Source organism: Trematomus bernacchii, unplaced genomic scaffold (assembly GCF_902827165.1).
Source record: "Trematomus bernacchii unplaced genomic scaffold, fTreBer1.1, whole genome shotgun sequence".
NCBI classification, from domain to species: domain Eukaryota; kingdom Metazoa; phylum Chordata; class Actinopteri; order Perciformes; family Nototheniidae; genus Trematomus; species Trematomus bernacchii.
In genome coordinates this window covers 1,141,467-1,164,782 of record NW_022987689.1, presented here as the reverse complement: position 1 = coordinate 1,164,782, position 23,316 = coordinate 1,141,467, and the positions used below count along the sequence as shown (strand labels likewise).

The window sequence follows — 23,316 nt, the reverse complement described above, 5'->3', positions numbered from 1 at the left end:
GGCATAAACGATGGCAGCCCGCCGGACAGACGGACACAATACCGGTACAACCAGACATCAACTTTTTTTATTTCGTCTTTAGACAGAGAAATCTCTTTCAGACATTTTGAATTGAGGCCAGACAATGAGGTACACATAACAAACACGATTAAAATTCTCCATATAACCAGAACCTGCACATGGGAAACACAGTGGGAGTTCCCTGATGGATGGAAATCATAACTCTATGCCTTATCAAAGCTATAATGAAAATGTTTCATCCTTTTCCCACTTGAAGGATTAGTATCAAAGAATTATCAGCCTACAAACCAATATGTCAAAGCTACCTTGGGGCAAGATCTAAGCTCACTGCCAGTTTGTTTGTGAAGTATAATAATATACACAAACCAGGTCTGTCAAAAAACTGTACAAAAGACTACAAATAAACCAATAACAGTAATGGAAAGTAAGATTTAAGAGGTGCTGCAATTATTTATGTTTATATTATTTGTTTAATAGTACGGTTATTGTTAATTCCAGAGTATCACAACACCTCTAATATGATATATCCAAACACCCAAGGAAGCATAGAGTCACAAAATCGAATTGATAATTATCATTTTTACTTGATTCCCCCCTGGTCAAAGATATGACCTTTGAAAATATAGCAGTCATTGCTCATAATGCATTCATTCCAGAGTGGATGACTGCATTTCGAAAAGGTCTCTTATTTGCGCATAATTGTAGATTATCAATGAATATTCTGTCTGCTTGTTTATTTTTTTCGTGGTGTGGATTTCGTGGATTCCCATGACCAGGTGGCATGTCCTGCATTGGCCTGGTTTGTAGCTTCCCGCCAGGGGAAGAGCTCACATTTGCTCAAGCTAATCAACAATTAGCAATCCGCTCCACAGATCTTCTGCTGCTAAAGTTGAACTAACTTGATAAAGTCATAAATAGACTGTGTTCATTGTCTTTGTTAGAAGTGGGGCTGGGCTCTGATTGGTAAATTAACAGGACATTTAGTACAAAAGTGACCAATCTCATCAAGGTAAAAGCCTTTGTGATGTTCAATAATCCCATTGGAGATAGGTCCAGCCAAACGTAAAAGCACACCACTAATGGATTTCTTCAAAAGAAGCCTCAACTGTAAAATGTGTTCATAGGGCGTAAAATCCTTGCAATAGCACAACAATTTATATTTGTATGAAATGTTGGTGAGTTTATTTAATTAATAAAGCATGTCTTAATGGGGTCTGATAAGACAATAATAACGCAGCATTATTAAAGCACTTATTTTACAATTTCAAAATGAAAGCAAAAAAATTATAATTTGCATCTCATATCCCCCATTAAGTCAAATGCATTTTTAAAAAATCTATTTTTTCTCTTCTGTATTTGAGATTTAAAATATTTATTTTATGATGGAAAATGTTGCGCATTATGTTAACATAGGGAGACAATGAAAAAGAATAATTAATTAAAAAAAATCACTCATCCTTTCAGTGTAGGGTCAACTGAATTATCTTTCATTAGGAAAGTCCATGGTGATTAACTGCATGATCCTGCAGAGAACGAGTGATTAAAAGTGAATACATTTAAGGAGATGCTTCATTTCATGCTTCTTCAGGCACACATGCAAACTCCCAAAAGTGGGAAAGAAATTATAATAATTCCTCCAAGAGATCAGTTAAAAAGCCCTGCAAAAATAAATTGTAATATAGGAGCACGTTTCACAAATGCACCAACATGAATTAGTGGGAAGTAATCTGCTGGCCCTAATTACCACAGACAGATTGAGACGAGATTATCCCGCACTCTAATCTGTGTTATGAAATTCCATAGAGGGTTATTTGGCTAAAGCTACTCAGAAGCGTTATTCTGGGGGGGCTCTATGTGCTTTTTAGGGCCAATGAAATGTTAAGGCTTTTGAATGATACTTTGAAGAGGAAATATATATTTTTTAAAGATATATTTGCCTGTTATGCCACATCCTCTACTTTTTCATCAATTTTGATGAAACTGTAAACTTCTATTGTAATGTTGTTCGATGTTAAGGTCCAACGCAACATAGATACTTAATCAAGACATTCCCGCCACGTTGAGGAACTAAGCCACTGTTTCTGGGCTAATGTCGCTAATGTCGTTAACAGATATTTTCCACATGGAGTCAAACTGGTAAAAACTGCCTTGTGCACTACAAGACATGACAGCATTTACAGTGCTGACATAATGCTTGGCTATGGTAGACAGATACAACTGTAGTCCTTCCACTCAGGAATCAGACACGTGAAAGTCATCACAGGGCAAAACACAGTCATGAGGGAGAAATTAAACGCTCACTAAGGATCCTAAAGCAGTGCTTCCGCTTAAAACATGTAATAACTGAGTACGTGAGGCAGTCAGTCACGCTGAACAAAGGCTCTGTGACTCGGAGCTTTGTCTGGGAGCTGTCACTGCAACAGGCCTGCTGAGATGAAAAACACAGATGTATGGACCCAACTAATTCATGGTGTTGTGCTGGTGAAAATTGGCATTAATGACAGGATATATTATTTATAGTACATGCTGAGCTTCTGGAAAATGACACAGCCATTTAGTTTGACAACTGTATGTCTCAATTTAAAATGTATACTTTATTTTAACCGAGATACACACTTTCCACGCACAGCTTAAGCTTTCAGGGAAATCTACAGTTTGGTCACAGTTTGAAGAGAAAATTACTTTTTTTTGCAGAGAGGAAGACTGAGCAAACACCAGTGTAAAAACGGGTAAACACCATGGACAGACACAGCCTTTTAACGACTAAATGTTGAATCAGCTATAAATACACAGCAATGTTATAATTGTTTTCCTCTGCCATCTAAACCAATGAGCCTAGAGGTCCACTGCGGTACAGTGATGGACCACATCACTGGGAAAATGCACTGTACCTCAGAGCCTGGGCGAACTGCCTGTTGAATGCACAACAGCCACCGCCAAAACACACACAGAACCAACTTGGTGTGCTGTCAGTGTGTGTGTGTGAATGTGTGTGTGTGTGTGTGTGTGTGTGTGTGTGTGTGTGTGTGTGTGTGTGTGTGTGTGTGTGTGTGTGTGTGTGTGTGTGTGTGTGTGTGTGTGTGTGTGTGTGTGTGTGTGTGTGTGTGTGTGTGGCAGGCCCTCTGGATACAGCTATTTCAATATTTGAAAGCGCAATTATAAATCACAATGTTGGGCAGGTAAATAATTACAGCTGTGAATCAGAGAGGTGAACATGTTCAGGAGCTGCTGCATTTATGAATTAAATGCAACTGCAAAATTGCTTTGGTTCAGTCAGGTGAGAGCTTAAATCAATTTGTAGTTAACACAAAGCCATGCTTATTACATAAACTAGGTTACCAGGCGCTGATTTCCACAAACACTGTGTTGTTGTAACAGTGGGGAGATGGATTTAATGGAAGTGTGATCACTAATTGCAGCAGCTTGTGTTAGGAGCCCTGTTAACCCCTACAGCCCATGTCAATATGTCAATAAGTGTGTCAATAAACAAAACTCCAACACTCTAATAATAACATGGATTTACTACAACAACTCCAGATTAGTATGACAGCAATTTGCTACAACGCTTTGCTTTTCTGTCCATCTATTATTGTACACCTTGCAAAAGCATGCTACCTTTTATTTGCAAGAGATGCAGATTCCATTCAAATCAAAGTCAATTTTGTAAATACATTCAGGTTTTTTTCTTATTAAAAATTAATGTGGCATTATATTTTCTTCAGCATCTCTTTTATGAGATGCTGCTCTCAGTGACGTGTGCACAGATGAGGCACCGCTAGAACAGTTATTTTGATAACACAGTCAAATTAAATGTTGCATGGTTGTATAATAAAACAATATAAAATGACTTACCAGGCATAAAGTGCTGAGAAGTGAGATGAGAAGGAAGTCCAGGTTGTGGAGCAGAGAGGATCCCATCGCTGACCTGAGGCAGCTCTACCTCCAAGAGTCCTCGCGGGGTTCAATCACAGGATGATGATGCTCGGATGAAATTTGTTATTATGTCTAACTCTCTTCAAAGTGGAGCGAGTTGTATTTCTTCACTCCATCTGGCCTCTCAATGCTTAGGACGGCTTGTGAAATCATAACTCTGTAATCGCCTCGCTCTGCCCTCGATTTAATTTCCTTTAATCTACTATGCTCAGGCTCAGCCCGTTCTCTTTATTTCTCTGCATCTGTCTTTTTTTCCCTCTTCTGAAATTACATCCACATGTCAGAACTATTTATGTCGCTCTCGCTCTGCGGTGGGAAGTTCAAATGATTCTTTGTAGGGAAGAAACCAACGCTGTATTTTTAGGTCTTTTAAATTTCCTCCCAGACTAACTTAAACACTTCAGTATGGAGCTGTGCGGTTTATGGCTTATTCCAGTCCACTCTTCCAAGTGTTAGATCAGTGTTGGGCACAAACAAGCCCGAAATGTATCACTCCATCACCAGTCGCTGTGGGATTTTACTATTTGATTCTCTCTGACTCATGTCCCCATCAACGCAGTCACAGAGCCTTCTATCGAGCAGAGTCTCAGACAGGGTTTACATTTACCAATACAAACAAATCCTGTCACAGAGCAGAGCGTGAAATGACTAACTTTTCATAGATCTGTTGGCTTGATTTGCGTAAATCGACTCTAGTAACGCACTGTCGCGCTTCACTTTTCTTATTTCTGACTCAAGAAAACCCAACATGGAAATGTGTCATTTCATGTTAACAAGAAACCACGTTTAACTAACACAATTTAGCGTGGCAGTGACACGGGAACTGAATGTATGAAAGTCACACACGGGCACAGTTTACGAATGTTACAAAAAAAAAAAACTCAGAGAAAGACAGAAACGCCAACTTGGCTTCAAGAAGCTCTACTTACTACACCGAGAAAAGCCAAATTCTCCCTGACGGATTGACAGTTCGTACACGCCTGAGTGTTTCTGAAACACAAAAGTTGAAGTTTCTCGTGTTGGGAAGCGTCTCCAGATGTGGCAGGAGGCAGGTCGTGTTCAGTAGTGAGTATGTGGATGGAAAGGGGAGGGGGGCGGAGAGGAGGCAGGTAGGGTGGAGCGTAAAGGCTTCTGATTGGTGCGCACTCTCTTACGTTGGAATAAACCACGACTCCGAAATGACATATTTTCTCACCCCTCAAACAAACTCTACATTCAACAGATCGCAGGGCCTTTGCCAAACCACTTTTTCCCCCTGCAGTCTCTCAAAACTTGCATCTAGTAGGATTGGATTACCGAGACATAATGCAGGAGACGTCCGTTTTTATCACTGGCTCTATACGGTTCTTTAAGTAATTTTTGAGCATCTAGTTAACACATTTCTGAAGTTTGGAAATTAAACAGTGGACGGTTTGACATGTGTAGTGTTTTTGCACAGTTTCAGGGAAGTACAAACATTTAATAAAAACAAATTCATATAATTGTGTTGATCCCGAACAGTTGTATTTAACTCTTATTTATTCACATTGGCGTTAATTCATTCTCAAACAGACCCTACTGCTGTATGTGTAATAATAAGCAACCAATATGGGCGTGAACATCTGTGTAAATCAGATATAATTCAGTAACAGGGGACAATCTAAGGCACAACCAGCACTTTGACTTTTTGCTGATAATGTTTTGGTAATTAACTTGGGTAGGAATAAGAATTTAGGACATGAATTATGGAATTTATTTATAGTGCAGCATTAGAAAGTACTGTCAACACTAATCACATTTAAAATGCAGGAGGAAATCCATCCCCCTTAAACATGGTGTCTGTTTAAATTCATGTTTACAAGCACTTTCCTAAAATTACATTAAGTTGTGAATTACAATGTTGTCGATAATACAATGTTGAAGCTGTTTAGTGAGCTGTTAAAGACAGCCACAAAACAGGAAATTAATGTTTAGATTAGATTATCTGTCTTTCTCCAGTCGGAAATGGTTTGTCCTTTTTTAGTGTTGTTGGAGGTGACGTTCAAAATGCACCCTTTCTGATTCCAAAGGCTTTTTCTACCTGCTGCTTCGTGGCCAGGGTTTGGTTTCATATCCTCTTCAGACCAACTCAAGTGTGAAAATTCACAGTGTGAGTTTTCCAACGACTTTTTGGAAAACAAAATTGCCTTTTCTCAAACGAGAACACAGAAACTTGCTGTTAATTTATCATGCAGATATTGACAATAACAGACTTGTATAGTATTATGCAAAACCAGTGCTTATTCTATCTCTATTAAACTGCAAAAGCTGAGGGAACAATATGTTGTTATGAATGTGTGGTGTCAACAGTGAACCAGCACTTAACTGTGACAAAATGAGTGAAATTTTCCATCTATTAAACCATGCAGGGCCACAGCTATGATAGCAGAATAATGCGGTAATTCAGTAATCACCTCACAGGCTCTGCGGTTTGCTACACATCATAACAAGCAGCAAACTATGAAACAATTAAAAAATAGCTGCGAAAGCACTGACACACAGAGATGCACTGCTGCTGTGGACTGAGATTACACATGCATTATCAAACGTAGAAAATAATGTTTCAGCAGCAAAGTTATTCTCTGCCATATGTTACTGCTAAATATAGAGCATAGGTTTGACGCAAAGCAACTGTTAAGTGCAATTTATCCGGATGTGATGTTCCCATGTTGTTGACAATGTCATCATATGACATGACACCAAATCAAATGTTAACTTGCTCTGTGGCCTGTCTGCCGGATGTGCACTTAAATATAAAAAACTAGACCTATTTAGCATTTTCAAGCAGTAAATGAACATAAAATAAATATATACACATAAATACATATCTATAGAGAGAGAGAAGTGTTGGTCAATTTATTTTGCACTTTAAATATATCAGTACTGTAGGAAATACACCCAAATAGAGGCTGGTGTCTGAACAGATAATGAACGACAAACGGGTAAAACACTGTTTTTCAAACCTCAATACGGCTTGTAACTTAAATGGACTTAAAGTTAAGTGTTATCCTTATGTGCAAACAATAGAGTGCTGCAGGAGTGATTCCTAAAACCTCGAAAATAGTTAGTATTTACAAGCCCCGGTGAAAAAAGAATTGTGGTTAGCACAAAAGGGATTTTTGAAGATTCTCTCTTGTTATTTAATGGCCAAAGCCTGTGTCCAAAAAACAGAGGTTGATAACAATTGAGTAGATGACACTACTAAACATCTTACCGACAAACTTGAATCCGCCTCTAGCTTGGCGTTGGTGATGTGCATCCAACTGTGAGGTCGTTCGCTCATAGCCTAACGTTGGCCTTTTTTCCCTTGCAATCGCATTTAGCTGAAGTTTTGCCAAATTCCTTAATTTCTGCAATAATCCAAAATCCAATTGAAAGATCCCATTGCCTTTTGTTTTTGATGCCAACATTCGGACAGGCCTACGAACATACTTCATCCCTCCACTCTATATAGCTAGACAAAAGCAACAAAAAATCTCGACAAAAGTTGATAGAGATTGTTGAATAATACCAATGTGAGGGAGAAGACCCGTGTCACATCGAGATGGGCTGCAAAAATGTGTCGAAAGCAAACTATTATTCTTAGGACACCTGTCATGTTATTTACAACTGATCGCCCTGCTGCACACACAGCCCCTCTCCAAAGGTATATGTCGTGCTGTTGCGACAGCACTTGTCGATGCAGCTCAGCAGTAGTTCTTAGTTGACCTTTGACATTAGATTTCTTGTCAAAATTGAACCGTTTGGGGGCTCACGTTAGCTAAACTGGTAGACCAGGCATCCCAGTAAGTCTTAGTCCTAACCACAGTGGCCTTGACATTTCAGCAAAACATAAAGACACATTGAGTGGGAGAAATGCGGGGTCCACAGCACCCGAATGTGTCCTTGGTGTCCAATCTACTGCTTAGTTGCTTTGCCTATAGTCAGTCAGAAATAGAACCAAAAATGTAACCATTCGCTAGCGTTTTTAATTTTTTACCTCTACTCATGTGACATGTTAAGTACCTGCTTCACAAACTTGTCCATGATCATGTGTTACAAGTTCAGTGGTGAGAATATAAATACATTAATTTGTTTCCACTTCCCTCTCTTCCCTTTGTTGCTTTATCTCTGTGCATTAATCTTCCAGAAGCCATGTTTTTGTCAAATGTAATCAATCTTAATAAGCCGAGGCTCTACCCAACAGGAAAAGGTTATTCCTGGGTTCAAAGACAATGAATAATATGCTGTGAATATACATCTGCTTATGCATCAAGCAGAAAGATTAAACCCTAGTGCATTTCCATGGGAAACTGAAAATACTGCAGCAGAAGTTTAACATACTGTGGCAGAAGTATGCCTAATCTCTTCTTCATTTGCAATCTGTCAGCGTAACTCTTTTGTTTTTATGTAGAAGCTTTACCTTTGAAATATCTTTGGTTATTTTTTGACCACTCTCTGCAGCCACCACCATCATATGTATCATCATATCTCGTCCATCTGGAAGGATTAACATTCTCTGTACCTTCTGTGCTTTGCAAATGTCACCAATTGCAGGCAACAAAACAGATGAGAGCTTATTAACATGAGAACAATTCTAAACATCTCTGGGGTTGTAAGAGGTGTTTGTTCAATGAGTCATTTGCGACAGCCAAGTATATGAAATGATGGTGTAATTTTCCTAGAAGGAGCTTGGCAAGCTGTCATCAAAGCATGAGTCCCACTCAAAAGTAAGTCAATTTGTAGATTCATCTTTTCATTCATTAAGATCAGTTTAATGATGGGAGTCAGATGCCAATGCGGTCTCAGGGAAGTGAGAAAAGTGTAATCACGAAGGAAGTTCGACACAGGTTTGTACGCCTTAGAGATTGCGAAAAAATTCTCAAACATTACAGTTCAGTGACATCAAATCTGTATTTTCTTTACTGTATAGATTTCTTCCCGTTTTGTTACTTGGCCTATGGTCTTCCTCTGATGTTTATTGCACAAAATCAGATAAGCTATTGACATATTACTTTTATTTTTGCTTGACAAATTCCTTTGCAAAAAAGCAAGGAATATAATATACCCTAACCATCTACAAGAATGTAGGAATAGGGACATTGAAACCCTATATCTTTGTGACGCATTTCCCAAAAGCTGTGTTAAAACCCACATATAAATTTAAAGCACATGTATGTTTTGGCCACATGATGGTTTTCATCTGTGATCTTTTTTTTGCACTTCACTGGTTTTAAGAACCACGTATGAATATTTCTATTTATACTTCCAGTTGGATTTTTCTTCCATACAAACATTTATTTAACTTTTCCACCCACATTTTACCTTTCCACATAGCCTTGACAAATGCACATTCAATTTGTATGTGAGAGCTTTGCTCTATATGCCAGTGTTGTTTCCAAGACAATACATGTAAACGTCAAATACAATACAACCAATTTCCTTTATTTGTCTCAAAACTATTTCAATCTCGAAGCTATTTCCAGTTGGATTAGGATCAGCTCATCTTCTCTGAAGCAACTCTTATTGTCTTGACAGCTCACACACTCAGTTCTCCCATAGGTATACCACGAAAATAGAGAAGACGAAGCAATCTGGTGAAAGAAACTCTGTCTCTGACATCCCGAACATGGGTTAGCCATTCAGACTGCTGAAATGGTCATCTTTATCTTTACAAACGTCCTTCTTTCACGTTCATGTCTAAAGCCATTGAGGCAACTTTGATCAAATGTATGGCCTAGAAAGATAAGGGAACATGAGGTTACTATTAACTTTGACTCACCTCTACACCCAACAAAAGAATCGCCTCACCTCACAGCTGTCACATTATATTGACCCTGGATTGACACAGATATCAATAGAGGGTGTATTTCCATTAGGAGCTTGAAAGGCAGACCTTTTGTCACCTGGTGAAGTATGCATTTAGTTAGAGGTGCATTTTGTTATCCTCAACCCTATAAAATACAAACAAACCTCAACCTTGTAAAATAAAAACAAGTGTTCTTTCAAAAATTGTCCAGCTTAAATTGAAACAGCTTCATTTTGTTCTGAAATGTATAATTATAAATCAAACACAAATACCGTAATTCCAAACACATGCAGTTGCATAACACACATGTCAAGTACAAATTTTTTTTTTAATGTTTTAATGTCAGCAATGTTAACAAAATTCCAAAGAAACCAAAGTGTTTTGCAATAAGATATTGGTGGTGGCAAAAAAATGCACTGTACCCAATACAAAAACAGCAGGGGGAGAGTGTAATAATGTCAATGTCAAGCATGTGGGAAAAAAGGTCTCACTGAACGCTTTAAGAAGAAGTCCTTAAATTACTAAGAAAAGTCTCAGAACAGCTTGGTAATGTGGATTGTGTTAGCAACTATTGTTAACAAGATCACACATTAACTTTCAATAACAGAATGCTGTTTAAATTGTGTGTTCTCATTTAATCTGATGCTTAACAAAGTCCCTCGTGAAAAATGTATAATAAAGAACAATATGCTAGATTTAACTAGCTGTGTCTATGCATATTTGTACAATACATGAATGGGGTAACCAAATGAAAATAACAACAATGTGTGCATAATCAAGTTAGGTTAGGTTAGCAATAAAAAGAAATTGGATAGGGTGCAGAGGATTCAATTTCTTCAGATTGTTGTGAATCATTTTATATAAAAACACTGAAACTGTCAGCCAGTGATAGCCAATGCATACAAACATGTCTGATGTGAAAAATGATTTCACATTTTAATGATTATATGTCAATCTTTTCATGAATGACAGTTTATATTACCTGACTCCTTATACAGAACATATTGAATTTGACATTTCACGTTTGAGAAACATCTCATGTTGTCATTAACATGCATCGCCACAACAATCTTTTCTTTTCACAGCCCAGTACAACTAATGAAATCAGCGCAGGCTGGTAGACAAATATGATGGACAGAGTCGGTCATTCAACTGATCAATAAGAAACAGCAGCAGTGGGGTTGAGGCCCAGTTAGAAAAGCTGCGATAAGAGATTTGTTTGTAACTTTGACGCCGTCTCTGCACTGTGCACAGATCGCGACACACAATGCAATTTGAGATAAACGAGCACATGTCACAGTCACTTGGCGGTTAGCACAGTTGCCTGGCAGCAAGGACAGTGTGGTGTGTGGTGGTCACCATGTGCCGGAGAGGGGCTGCTGACTCACATTCAGTGTATTAGTTTTTAACACATACAGTAAACAAATATCTTTGTTCTTTTCACTAAATCATGACTAAGATAGATAAACAGTAGGGGCTAGATACTGGTGTAACACAGCTGCAGGCACAAAGGGGATTTCATCAAATGAGCGAAGTAATGTGAAGATGTTATTATACAAAGTTATCTTGGAAAATGTCAGAATGATTCAGGGATGCAACATATCTCAATGTCCAATACGACATATTTGTTTCTAAGTGTAAAGTAATGTCAATGAAGGTAAAATATAATTGATGATAAAAGTGAAGAAAATAACAATCTATCAAATTGCTTTAAAATGTTTGTTTTCAGTGAAAGCTATAGTTTTCTGGTCAATGTGGCCAAAGGGGGGCGCTGTGGCACAGCTGCTGGGACTAAAGTCTGACATCCCCCTCCTTAATTTAAAAAAAAAAAAATACATAAGAAAGAATCATACTTGTTGTGTTCCTTGTTATCTTTTAGAATGATGCAGGAATTGTCCACTTGCAAACACTGAAAAAAACCGTTTGATGTTGTAGGTGTTTGATTGTAAAAGAATGGAACCAAGAATAGTTCAAAAATCAGTAAATTGGCTCTGACACACACACACACGCACACACACACACACACACACACACACACACACACGCACGCACACACACACACACACACACACACACACACACACACACACACACACACAAACACAAACACACACACATCATAAATGTTGTTTTCTAAGGTGGATATAAAAAAAGTTTCAACGGAAATCAAGCTGTGACTCCCAAGAAAACAGTGTTTATATTATCTTTACTAAATAAGAATTTCTGCCAAACAACATGGCAGCAGAGTCTATTTTGGAGGGAAGCCGGTACAGGCTGGCACTGAACTCTAAACTGGATACCACATCGGGTCCTTGCTGGACAGGGGACAGATGAATTACATGGTCGCACACTTCACTGATGCCTTGTGGAGTTGATAAAGAATACGTCACATCTACCCGGAATCCAGCTGGCGTATTAACCACCTTATTAGTTTTAGCATTGGCATGAACGCACATATCCTGAGTGCTGGTAAATGATCACAGTGGATGTCACCACAGCTCCACACAGAGGAATACAGAGCCAGTTATTTTCTGTCAGTCAATGGGAATTATAAAACATACACCTGTGGAGTAATGACTCCTCACATAACACCTTATTGGGAGGAGAAACATTTAAACCAACCACATAAAAATGACACTTGCTGAGAAACAAATCTCATTTGCCTTCACAATAGAACTACATCTATTTTGTTATAAGGAGATTTATATGAAAGGTATTTGATCCAAATAAACCAATAAATAAATAATGGAGCTATATAATACAAAATCTCGTTTATTACTGTGGCTATTAGGTTAGTCAAGCATGACTAACATAACAGCCACAAATAGTGTTACAATCTTCCGTGTTTGCAGATAACATAGCGTAAAGGTGTTTAATAATTACTCCAGCTAGGTTTCAGTATGTTCAATCAGTAAAGTTAAGACAGCAAAGAAATCCTGTGAGAGGAAATGCACCAAATTTGTCTAATTTCTTAATTATGAGCCAGTCCCCACACCCTGCAGGAGAGGTGATCCGAATAACCCTCCAACTAACTCAGGGGAATTGTAATATATAGCTAAAACGAAATTGGAAAAAGGAAAGGAAATAGAGGTCAACAGATGACATCCGCAACACTGACTCTCTCCCCATTTTCAAATCACGTCTCAAAACACATCTCTTCACACTTGCATATCCACCCTGATCATTACCCATCACACATCCTCTGTTTTATTTATTTGATTGATTTATATACTGCATTGTCTTGTTTATGTTTCTTATGCTGGTGTTATGTATTGTGTATCTTGTTTTTTATGTGTTTGTACGGCGACCTTGAGAGCCTTGAAAGGCGCCTATATAAAATAAATGAATTATTATTATTATTATTATAATTCATACAAAACCTCCAATTATGGATCCATGACAACATGCAGTTAAAAACAAACAAAAACCTTTATATGTAGTGTAGCTATTGGCTGAGAGATTTACATTTCTTCCATCTACCAGGAAGGGGGCACTACTTTCAATCTCAGAGTGTTTCTCCTTTTCATCGTTCTCCTTCTGAAAATAGGGTTCTCTGTATCTTGCCTAACTGGATTTCACACCTGGGACCCATAAACAGCACATACTGCAGGGTGAAATATATCGCCTCAGAATCGAACTACATGGCAGTGATACTTTGGATACTTGAGTAATGATTTTATTTTGTGACACGTCTAAATTGCACTCCCAATTATATAACAGCCCCACACCGCAAAGGCTACAGCTGCATCCAAGGTCATCTGATGGTTCCAAGTAACAATCGGTATTGTACACAAATTGGAGACTTTCCAGGGTACATACCAGGCAGATTAACATACTAACTCCAAAATAGCAAATTGGGCAGGTCTTGGATGTTTCAAAAACTTGACTGTGTGGTTGGTCATGTCTTGAATTGTTGCCGCAGGCTGTCAATGGCAATCACCTGGTAGGATCTAAAGGGGGGTTGGAGCTGAGCTATGTGGGGCTGGATCTGTTTATAATCGCACTGACACACACAGTTTCCGTCTGTGTCTCTATGTAGGTTAGCTCCAGCCAGACACTGACCACTTCAGTCATGTGCTGTTTGAGAATAATGAGGAACCAACCGCAGTCATGACTATTATTTCTCCAGTACGCACTAATCTGGTAAATATTTTATGCTCCGATGTGCCTTCTCTTCCACGGCCGACCAGGCCACAGGGAGCGGGAGCAAGAGAGGCAGCCTGATTATTTCTCTATTTTAAATTATCTTAGAGTGCCTTCTGATGCATTAATGAATAATTGCAAATCTACAATGATATCAATTCAATTCAAAACCTTTATTTATCCAGGTGAAATCCCATTGAGATCATTGATCTCTTTTTCAAGGGAGACCTGCAGCAGTAGGTTCCACATGAAGACATAAAAACATAAACAACAGAACAACAAAAGGACATCATACAGCAAACTAAAATATATATAGCATACTAAATAGCCTCTCCGAGTGTAACAATCTCGACACCATTGATGCACATATTGCTCCTGACAGGTCATGCTAATTCACCAACTTGTTCCTAAGCCATAAGGCTTTATTTAGGCTGGCGTAGTTGAATAGATCATCCCATAGAATTGTAATTTAATTCTCCAGTTAGCTTTTAAAGATGTGGGTCGATTTTGTCTAAATCATGAATACAACTATATAATCACTACCACAGTGATATTATTCTGTGCAGGCCCCCAATTAGTGTTGTTGTTTTCCCAACCTGCTGTATCATAGCTCATTCAAAGCTCATATTGACTTTTAAGTATTTGCTTTTATTTAGGAACAAGGACTATAAAAACTCCTCCTCTAAAAATGCTGGCATTGAAAGTAAAAAGGCAAATGGATAAGGGGGATGTATGTTGTGCGGCATAGCACAATCAACAAATGCTGCTGAAGGCCATGCTTTTACTTCACAGACTAAATTCGATTTGACAATACTCACCATTTCCCACTGTTGCTTTGATTGGTTGCCTCTTTTGTCACATGAGGGATGGATGGAAGCCCAGAGCAGATGAAAAGGTTGTGCAAAGACAAAGGGATGTATTGAAGTCTGTGTAATTATAACGTTTTCAATACATAGAGGCGGAAATCATTCATTTGGCACCTTGATACAAGAAAGAAATAGTTTTCTCTTTTTTTGGATTATATATTCAATGCAGATGCGCATTCAGATACCCACACATAAATCAAAACATTTATTTTTCAATCCATACTGTTTACTGCACCCACCTCACAAATAGAGAACAGCAGTGGAAAAATTGGGGAAATATTTGTAACTTACGTAGACAATATTTTGATGAGTGATCGGTTTTAATTAATAGCTCTCATAATTATGGTAATTGGGGTATAATTTATGACTTCAGATGCTTTCATGAAATTGTAACGAGCTTTACAACGGTTCACTGAAGAAATTGAATTCAGATATTACTTCAAGTCATGTGATAATTTATTAGTATTTGATCCTTCAACTTGGCCTCAGGAAATGCAAGGACTTCACAGTTTTGGCAACAAGTTTTGGAGAAAGCAAATCGGAGGCTTAAAAAGAGACAGGGAGGTGCATCTTCATCATCTTCATCATCTAGCATGGCAAGAAGTGTGGTCTTTGGCTGCTGCACTCTACATTGATTTGCAAATCAATTGAATGTTTGCTTGGGTTGGTTACACTCACATGAGCTTTATTTGAAAACAATGTGAACACCAGAAACACCACACTGGCTGCCACTCTGTGTACAAAGCTCTTGTCCATTCAAGTGTGAATGGCAGCTTCAGCAAGTGGCACTTAGTGTCATCCTAGATTTCTTTCTAGGTACTTTCCTCACTGTGTTGTTGATGCCCAGCCTTTAGAGAGGCATGTTCACATATAACAACGCTCGAAAGCCAGGGATCAGACAGTGACAGCGTTCTATGAATCCTATTTAAGCCGGCAGATTTGTATTTATTGCTCTGCAAATCCCTATGATCAGACCAGATCAATTATAATCATAAACGTGTCTCTTGGCACAGCATGGGCACAGCGAATACTGCTCTGTCATTGGTTGCGATATTTAATAATAATCAAGGATAATTGCTTGGAACTGTAGCTCCCACTTCCCATCAGACAGCATTACTGCTCTGTCATTTCAACATCTTCACCCCCTCTTGTCCAGTAATCATCTTTGTCTTCACTACTCACTAATAACCACCACACCTCACTGAACACGGTCAACTGTCCAGGATCGCAGAGGTCACACCAAGGTCTCACTAATGTTGATGGAAATAGCCTGATTATCAGAAGCTCCCAGGCGTAGGAGCTTTCATATCCTGATGATGTACACGCACAATGGCAACCTTTGTCTTAAATAGAAGCACAAAGCCACATCCTTTTATAGTCAACCCTGTATTGTTGGCAGTGTGGTTGGGCGTTGTGGGAGGGGCGGGGGGGGGGGGGGGGGGGGGGGGGGGGGTTGTGGAGGACATGACACCTGTGGAAAGTGGATAAAGGGACATCACCTCTAATGGGCCACATCTAACCGCAGTACCCCTCTGCTGTGTCTTTCCTCCACTTTGAATTCTTGCGATGGCCCCGAAGAAGAAAGACGAGCCGAAACCTGCAGCAGCACCAGCAGCCCCCAAACCCCCAGAGCCAGAGCGCCCTAAGACCCCGGTGTTTGACCCTGCAACAGTCACGGTAAAACAAGAGAAAAACAGCACTGCAGAGCAATTGTAGATCTGCTTTTAGACAGATTGGAGTGTTTTGGTCTTTAATTAACCAATAATTACTCACACTTAAAATTAAACTTAACCAGTAAATACTTACTATGAGATGTTACTAATAATGAGATTTCACAGCAATGGTCTGTTTGAAAGCTAAGCTGGTGTGTAAAGAGCATCAGAGACCCCGTGTGACTTAAATTCGGCAGTGCAAGTGAAACAGGAGTGTACAGCCACATGAAAGGTTATATTCACAATTTGTATAACAATTATAGTTATTTCAGCGCTTCATTAAACTTCAAACATGCATTGTAAATTGTGTAAAGCTGTGACTTCTTGTCGGGGGGATTCAGAAACAAACTGATACCAGACATCATGGAAAGACCTTCTGCTGACTGGGCCCCTTCTCAATGGATACATGTTTTCCTGTTTGAGGGGAGTCTCTTTGTTATAATGGAGCTTGGTTAAAGCCACAAAATATGATTTCATTATGTTTGAGAATAGCAGACCACCCGCACCATTTCTCTGAGGGCAAGTGGTTGGAAAATCTGGAAAGGAAGAAAAATATAGATAATTGCATCCATCGTCATCCCTCTCTGACCGAGCTTAGATAAGTGTTTGGATAATATTTTTACTAGGAGCTGGGGTTTTTATAAATCCAGACATCAGATAGAAACTATGGGCACTATTTGATGAGAGGCCAACATATACAGTATAAATAGTCATCATTTGTCATGGGTATTAAGAACAATAATATATTTTAAGACCTATTATTCAATTTCCATGTTAGAAGTTGGTTTGACATCTCTTTCTCTGCTATAGTGCACATGTTAAACAAACAACGATTATTTTACAATTGCTTTGTCCTTTCATTCTGATACTACTGTACATCTCTTTGATATCCACTTTTTAAAAGTGTGTGTTGGTCTTGAAGAGTCCCTGGAAATAATGAATATAGAGTGATGATAAAGTTGTAAACAAGGTTATTTTGAACGTTTTGAACCTCATGTTTCTCACGAAAAGTGGTTGATGAATTATGCTTAAAGTGAGTGCATCCAAACGTCACAGGACATTATCATAAACTTTAAATGTATTGACCTAAATGTCATTCTAGCTCTATGAAGCTTTGTTAAAATGTCACCTCCGGATGGTGTTAACAGTATCAAACATTCATCGCCACATATTGCGACTAAAAATAAACTCCAACGAGGCAGACAGTAGCAGACGGACTGTAACAAGGAGGCATCCGACTGAAGGTCACCGATAAACAACACACTATGATCAGAATGTAACTTGATCTGTTGGATAAGCGCTGTAACGACAAAGGTCAGGCCAGAGGTCACATTTTATAGTTTTTTCTGTGTTTCTTTTATGAATGTATTCTGCTGTACATTTCACTGACTTGCCTTGTGAACTGCGATAATCACGCATGACCTGCAGCATCTAACCGCCTGGTTTGCTTTGTCTCCTTTCAGCTGGAATTCACCCCAGAGCAAATTGAGGGTAAGATTGACGTTGTTGTTGTTGTAGTTGTTGTTTGTGTTGCATGGAGTGTCAGCTATTTATAGATGGATTGAGTGGTTTGTGTGATCGTGCCCTCTATTAGTGTGTGAGAAATGCAAGGCAACAGCTGATGATACAACAGATCAGGGATATTATTTTAAAGTAAATATTTCCAACAAAGTAGATCCCTTTTAAAAAAGATTAAGGCACTTTTCGAGTGGTACCCATTAGGGATGGATTCTTTCTGGCTGCTTCTTCTTCTAGAAAAGGGCTTTTACCTCATCGATGTCATTACACATGATTACTTTGAAGCATATTGAAGGCCTTATTTCTAGATTCTGCATGCATTCTTGGATCACAATGAACTGAATAGTAATCAGAAGGAATCACCTGTTTTTCTTTGTGATTTTAGACTTCAAATATTCATTCCAGCTGTTTGACACAACAGCAACCAACGAGATGAAAATCACTTACGCCCAGTGTGGTGATCTGATTAGGGCTTTGGGCCAGAATCCTACCAACACAGAGATCATGAATGTCCTAGGAAAGCCAAAGGTTGAAGGTGGGTCAATGTCTACGTGCACCAGGGGCGGTTCAAGGGGGGGGGTTGGGCAACAGGGGGCAGTGCCCCCGTAACACTGACCAGGGACCCCCCTGTGGCCCCCCTCCAAAAAAAGCAAATACTATTTATGTTTTTTAATTAAATTGTCACTTAAAGTTACTAAAACAAATACTTTACATGAAAAAAATGACTGAAACAAAGGACTGTAACTTAAACTTAACGTAACTGTACTAAAACTAATACCTTTACAAAAACAAATACCAATTACCGTATTTTATGTTTATTTTACAGAATTACTTTATGCTGTCTTTGTCTTTTTAACCTGCTTGTATTGTGCCCATCTCATGAAATAACTGGCCCCAGCCTGGACCCCCAGTAAAGTTGGTCTAGAACCGCCACTGATGTGCACAGTTCTGGTTCAAATGCAGATCTGTGGAAAACGGAGAAAGGTTACAATTAAGTTCAACATCGGTCAGAACTGCAGCCTGCGCAGATTTAATTTCCTTTGGTAAAACCACTTTTTCACACACAGACATGCATACCAAGATGCTTGACTTTGACCAGTTTCTGCCCATGCACCAACACATCTGCAAGGCCAAGGACTGTGGTACATATGAGGACTTTGTGGAGGGTCTGAGGGTGTTTGACAAAGAGGGGAATGGCACAGTCATGGGAGCTGAGCTGAGACATGTTCTGGCAACATTGGGTGAGCTAAACAGTTTTCATAATTATTTTTTAAAAGCGATCCTTATTAAGATGCATGCTGCGCTAACCGTCCTACTGTTTTCTTTCTAATGCTCCACAGGGGAGAAGATGAGGGAAGATGAGGTGGATCAACTGATGCAAAACCAGGAGGATGCTAACGGATGCATCAATTATGAAGCTTTTGTGAAATACATTATGGCCTCCTAAAAAGGGTACAAGCGTATTAAACTTCATTGCCATTCTGGTAATGCATCACTCATTATCAAATCAAAAGGAATTGTAATTAGTTCGCTTGTCCTTCAACAGGAAATCCCTGAATCCTTAGCCGCAATATCTTTATGTTTCTGTAAATCCCATCGTGTATATTTTTAATTTCCATGCATCTCTGATGAATTTACAACTCATTATATTTCACCTTGTTTATCTACGATGGCTTATGTAGATTCAGTGCACACTTTGCACCCTACCCCTGTTATTGTTGAAGATCATAGTGAATAAATACATTCAATTTGACTGTGTTCTCTTTGTCAAAACAACCCAGTGTATAAGATTGCCGTTTGAGCTAGGTGTAGCTAATAAACTGTACCTACAGTAGGCACATATTTAATAGTTTATTAAGTATTTTTACTAAAAGCAAACATGTGAAGTATGAAAGCCTGAGACAAAAGATGAATTCCTTATTAAATCAGTGTCTGAAGTTCAACAACCTAAACAAAATGGCAGAATCTAAAATACTTGTTCATCAATAAGCCCAAAGAAATACAAAATTCAAATAATATACTGTAAATAAATAAATTAAATAAATATTGGGAGGGATGAAACCCTCTTTAATGGTCACACATGCAGAGCACACAGCACACACAGTGACATTTGTTCTCTGCAAAATAGATGTTTACATAAGACAGATACAGAAATTGTTGCTTGTTCGAAATGTGTAGTAGTAGTCTCCTTATTCAGGCAGCAGGGGGAACTGTTGTTCAAATAATCCCTGCTTTATTCTAAGTACACATGAGGAAAAACAACATGCTCTTCATTTGCTGAATGAATGAGTCACCCACAAAGTTTGGTTGTATATTTGTCATATGTCCTTGATGCTTCAACCTTTTTGGATGGGCCAATGAGATCATACAAAACCTCTCAAGGTCACAAGCCATCCATCCAGCTGGTGCCACAAAACTCAATGTTATTTAAATTCAAATTTCTATTTGATCCAAACCATGACCGGTTTAATCACATTGATGATGAATCCACGTCTTTCAACTCTTCACATAAAACGTATAATAAGCCTAATTATCAAAACTGATAGATGCCTTTTCATTTAAAAATGTCAAACCACACGTTCACTTATTTTAGGTTGATAAAAAAAAACTCTCTTTCCTTCTCTCCTTCTTTGAAACACACATTTGCAATTAAAGAAAATGAACACAACATTTTCACAGGACTGAATATGATTAATGTTATGCTGCTCCACTGCTGCTTGAAAATGTTGGAGTTCAGAGTAGTTGGGTATCTCATGCACATCCTGCATCATGCAAGATCAGTTTATTTGAACAGGGTTGGAAAATGACATTTCCATTGTTTCTGAAAATGTTCAAACATTTAAAAAAAAAACAATCTGCAGTCACAGTACGACAAAAACCTCCATCTCTTCAGCAGCTGCACATTTGGCAAATCATTTATTCACTATCTCTCACAGTTTATCATGAGTTTTCCGATTTTCATTACATTTTTAAGTATTAACTTGAACATTTGTGGTTTTTAAAGTGACTTTACTTTACTTTACTTTAATATGTTCAATAACTCTCTGGCTGCCACCAACTAAACTGTGAGAGTTTACTGTGACAGTTCATTCTGAAAGTGTTTGACTGGAGGCCGAGGATCGTAATCCTCTTAGTTCGCCTGTTGTATTTATCCATAAGGAGCTTTAAGTAAAAACTATGTTAACACTTTAAAATAAAGTGAAATATTTAAACCAACATTTTTTAAAGCATACATGTACATTTATATATCCCCAGGAAGTGCCATATTTGGTATCTTTGAAAATTGGGGGTGTACATTATAATTAAAAGTGGAACATTGTTTGTCTGCACAGCATGAGTTGTAATGAGTAGCCCACGGGCATTTGAGGAGAAAGAATTTGGAAACAAATCCAACTAAACTATTTTAATTTGAACATTAACATGACCTTCACGTTCGACACAAATAGCTTCTGCAAGCACTTCTCCCTCTGTGGTCGGCTGACCTTCATCACACCGCATCGTATTGTCAGTCAGCTCAGCTCTCCTGAGCATCAGGCTATATATTTAGCAATTATTTGTGCACAGTACATTTGAAATTAGACCTCAAGGATCGCAACAGTTAATGGTTGCTTGAGTCTTTCAACTCAATTGCATAGCCTTAGTAATTCAGTAAACTGACTGCATCATTTATTTAATGTGAGGAATGCTATTCATGTGAACTTCGAGTGCATCGACCTTGGCTCCAAAAGGCTTCTCCTGTGTCGCAGATATAATGCTGCAATAAAATGTTATCTTTTGACAATCTTGATTATAGTGATGCATTACATTGATTTTTACGTTTTACTTTGCACTTTTATGAGCCAAAGGTTTGAACTAAAGTTTATTATACTATTCTTAATCTTCTTCCTTCGGGCTTCAGTGTCACTGAAGAAAAACACTTAATCTCTTTTGTGCATTTTATTTACATAATAGAAACCTAACTTGATATTACTCTCAAGAAAATGATATCAATTATATGAGAGCTCATCCTATTTTGTATTTTTAAAGTGTATTGTGAGTATTTAGGAGATGCATCAACATGCATCCTTTTGCTTTGTCACTTGAAATGTATCACCGGTACCTCCCATTCCTCTTTATCATCTTTGCAATCATTCAACACCTTGATTGGAGTCCATCTGTGGTAAATTCAAATTCATGGTTTGGAAAGGCACACACATGGCTATAAGGTTTAATAGCTGACAGTTATATCACACCAACAATTCAGATAGAAGGTCAGACGACCTGCTGAACTGACACAGCTTTGTGTTGAGATCTGTGAAAGGTTACCACAAACTTTTCTGCTGGATTGACGGTTCACAGGAGCCCATTGGCCTCCATATATTTTAAATGGAAAAGGTTGGAAACAATCAGGAATCTTCTTGAAGCTGGCCGACCTCCAAACTGAGCCATCAGGAGCGGTCCAGAGGTCCTGTGGAGATGCAACATACACTGGTCGGATGAAACCAGGATTGAACTGTTTGCCATCAACTGTAAGCATCATGATCTGAAGGTATTTTTCAAAAGCAGGGACTGAGGTGATTCCTTCAATACATGCATGGTCCTGAGGTCAGAGAGGCTGTATTGCTGCTTAAGGAGTTTCAACTAAATACTCAGTTAAGCATCTTAACACTCAGGTAAATGTGATGTAACAATTGAACTCTTGAATTCTGTTTTCACTTTTTCATTATCAGATATAGGTAGATTGTTGAGGGAAACACATCATTAAAACAATTTAAGCACAAGACTGCCACATAACAAAATGTGAAAAAGAGGAGGGGTCTCCATACTTTCTGAATGCAATGTATATCCTGAGAAGCTGCTGCAGACAACATTATGTATGCAAGCTAATTTGTTCTAATAACAGATAAACCCACTTAGGATCTGCATTATGGAAATGATAATCCTTTTTTAAAAGCGTTATTGCCTTAAGTGATTGGAAACATTGTCTAATTAACATTTCATTGTTTTTATGCTATAATTGATTCATAGTGTTGAGGGTAACCCTTCCTGATAGCATTATAAATCAAGCATTAGAAGGCTGGAGTGCTGGCCTCGGGCAGAGAGGCAAGCCATTTATTTTTAGCTGAGGTAATGACTGGTGAAATGCAGTTTAGTATCCACACAAAGAAGGCTGGGGGCAAACAATCCTCAGTGCAGTGCTGATGTGCTGCTTGCCTCTGGCGCTGGTACACTTCAGAACATCATATCCACTGTCCGCCTTTCATGCAGTTATCAACCATCAGAGCATGAATTGTCACAACAAGCCTTTATTAGGCTGCATCAGAGTCACGGCTAATTT

The 23,316-nt window shown here is 38.5% G+C and overlaps 2 protein-coding genes across 2 annotated transcripts in view; one reads left to right on the top strand and one right to left on the bottom strand.

Moving 5' to 3' along the window:
* pth1r (parathyroid hormone 1 receptor) overlaps positions 1-3,939 on the bottom strand; it is a 46,629-nt gene extending 42,690 nt beyond the window's left edge. The window contains exon 1 of the mRNA XM_034137545.1: positions 3,874-3,939. Within this exon, the coding sequence (XP_033993436.1) occupies positions 3,874-3,939 (66 nt within the window). The remainder of the gene's footprint in view (positions 1-3,873) is intronic.
* Positions 3,940-16,306: 12,367 nt separating this feature from the next.
* myl13 (myosin, light chain 13) lies at positions 16,307-19,752 on the top strand. The gene is made up of 5 exons (XM_034137899.1): positions 16,307-16,446; positions 17,945-17,972; positions 18,385-18,534; positions 19,067-19,240; positions 19,340-19,752. Exons 1-5 carry the CDS (start codon positions 16,336-16,338, stop codon positions 19,444-19,446), a joined length of 570 nt encoding a protein of 189 aa, XP_033993790.1. The 5' UTR covers positions 16,307-16,335; the 3' UTR covers positions 19,447-19,752.
* Positions 19,753-23,316: the final 3,564 nt, after the last annotated feature.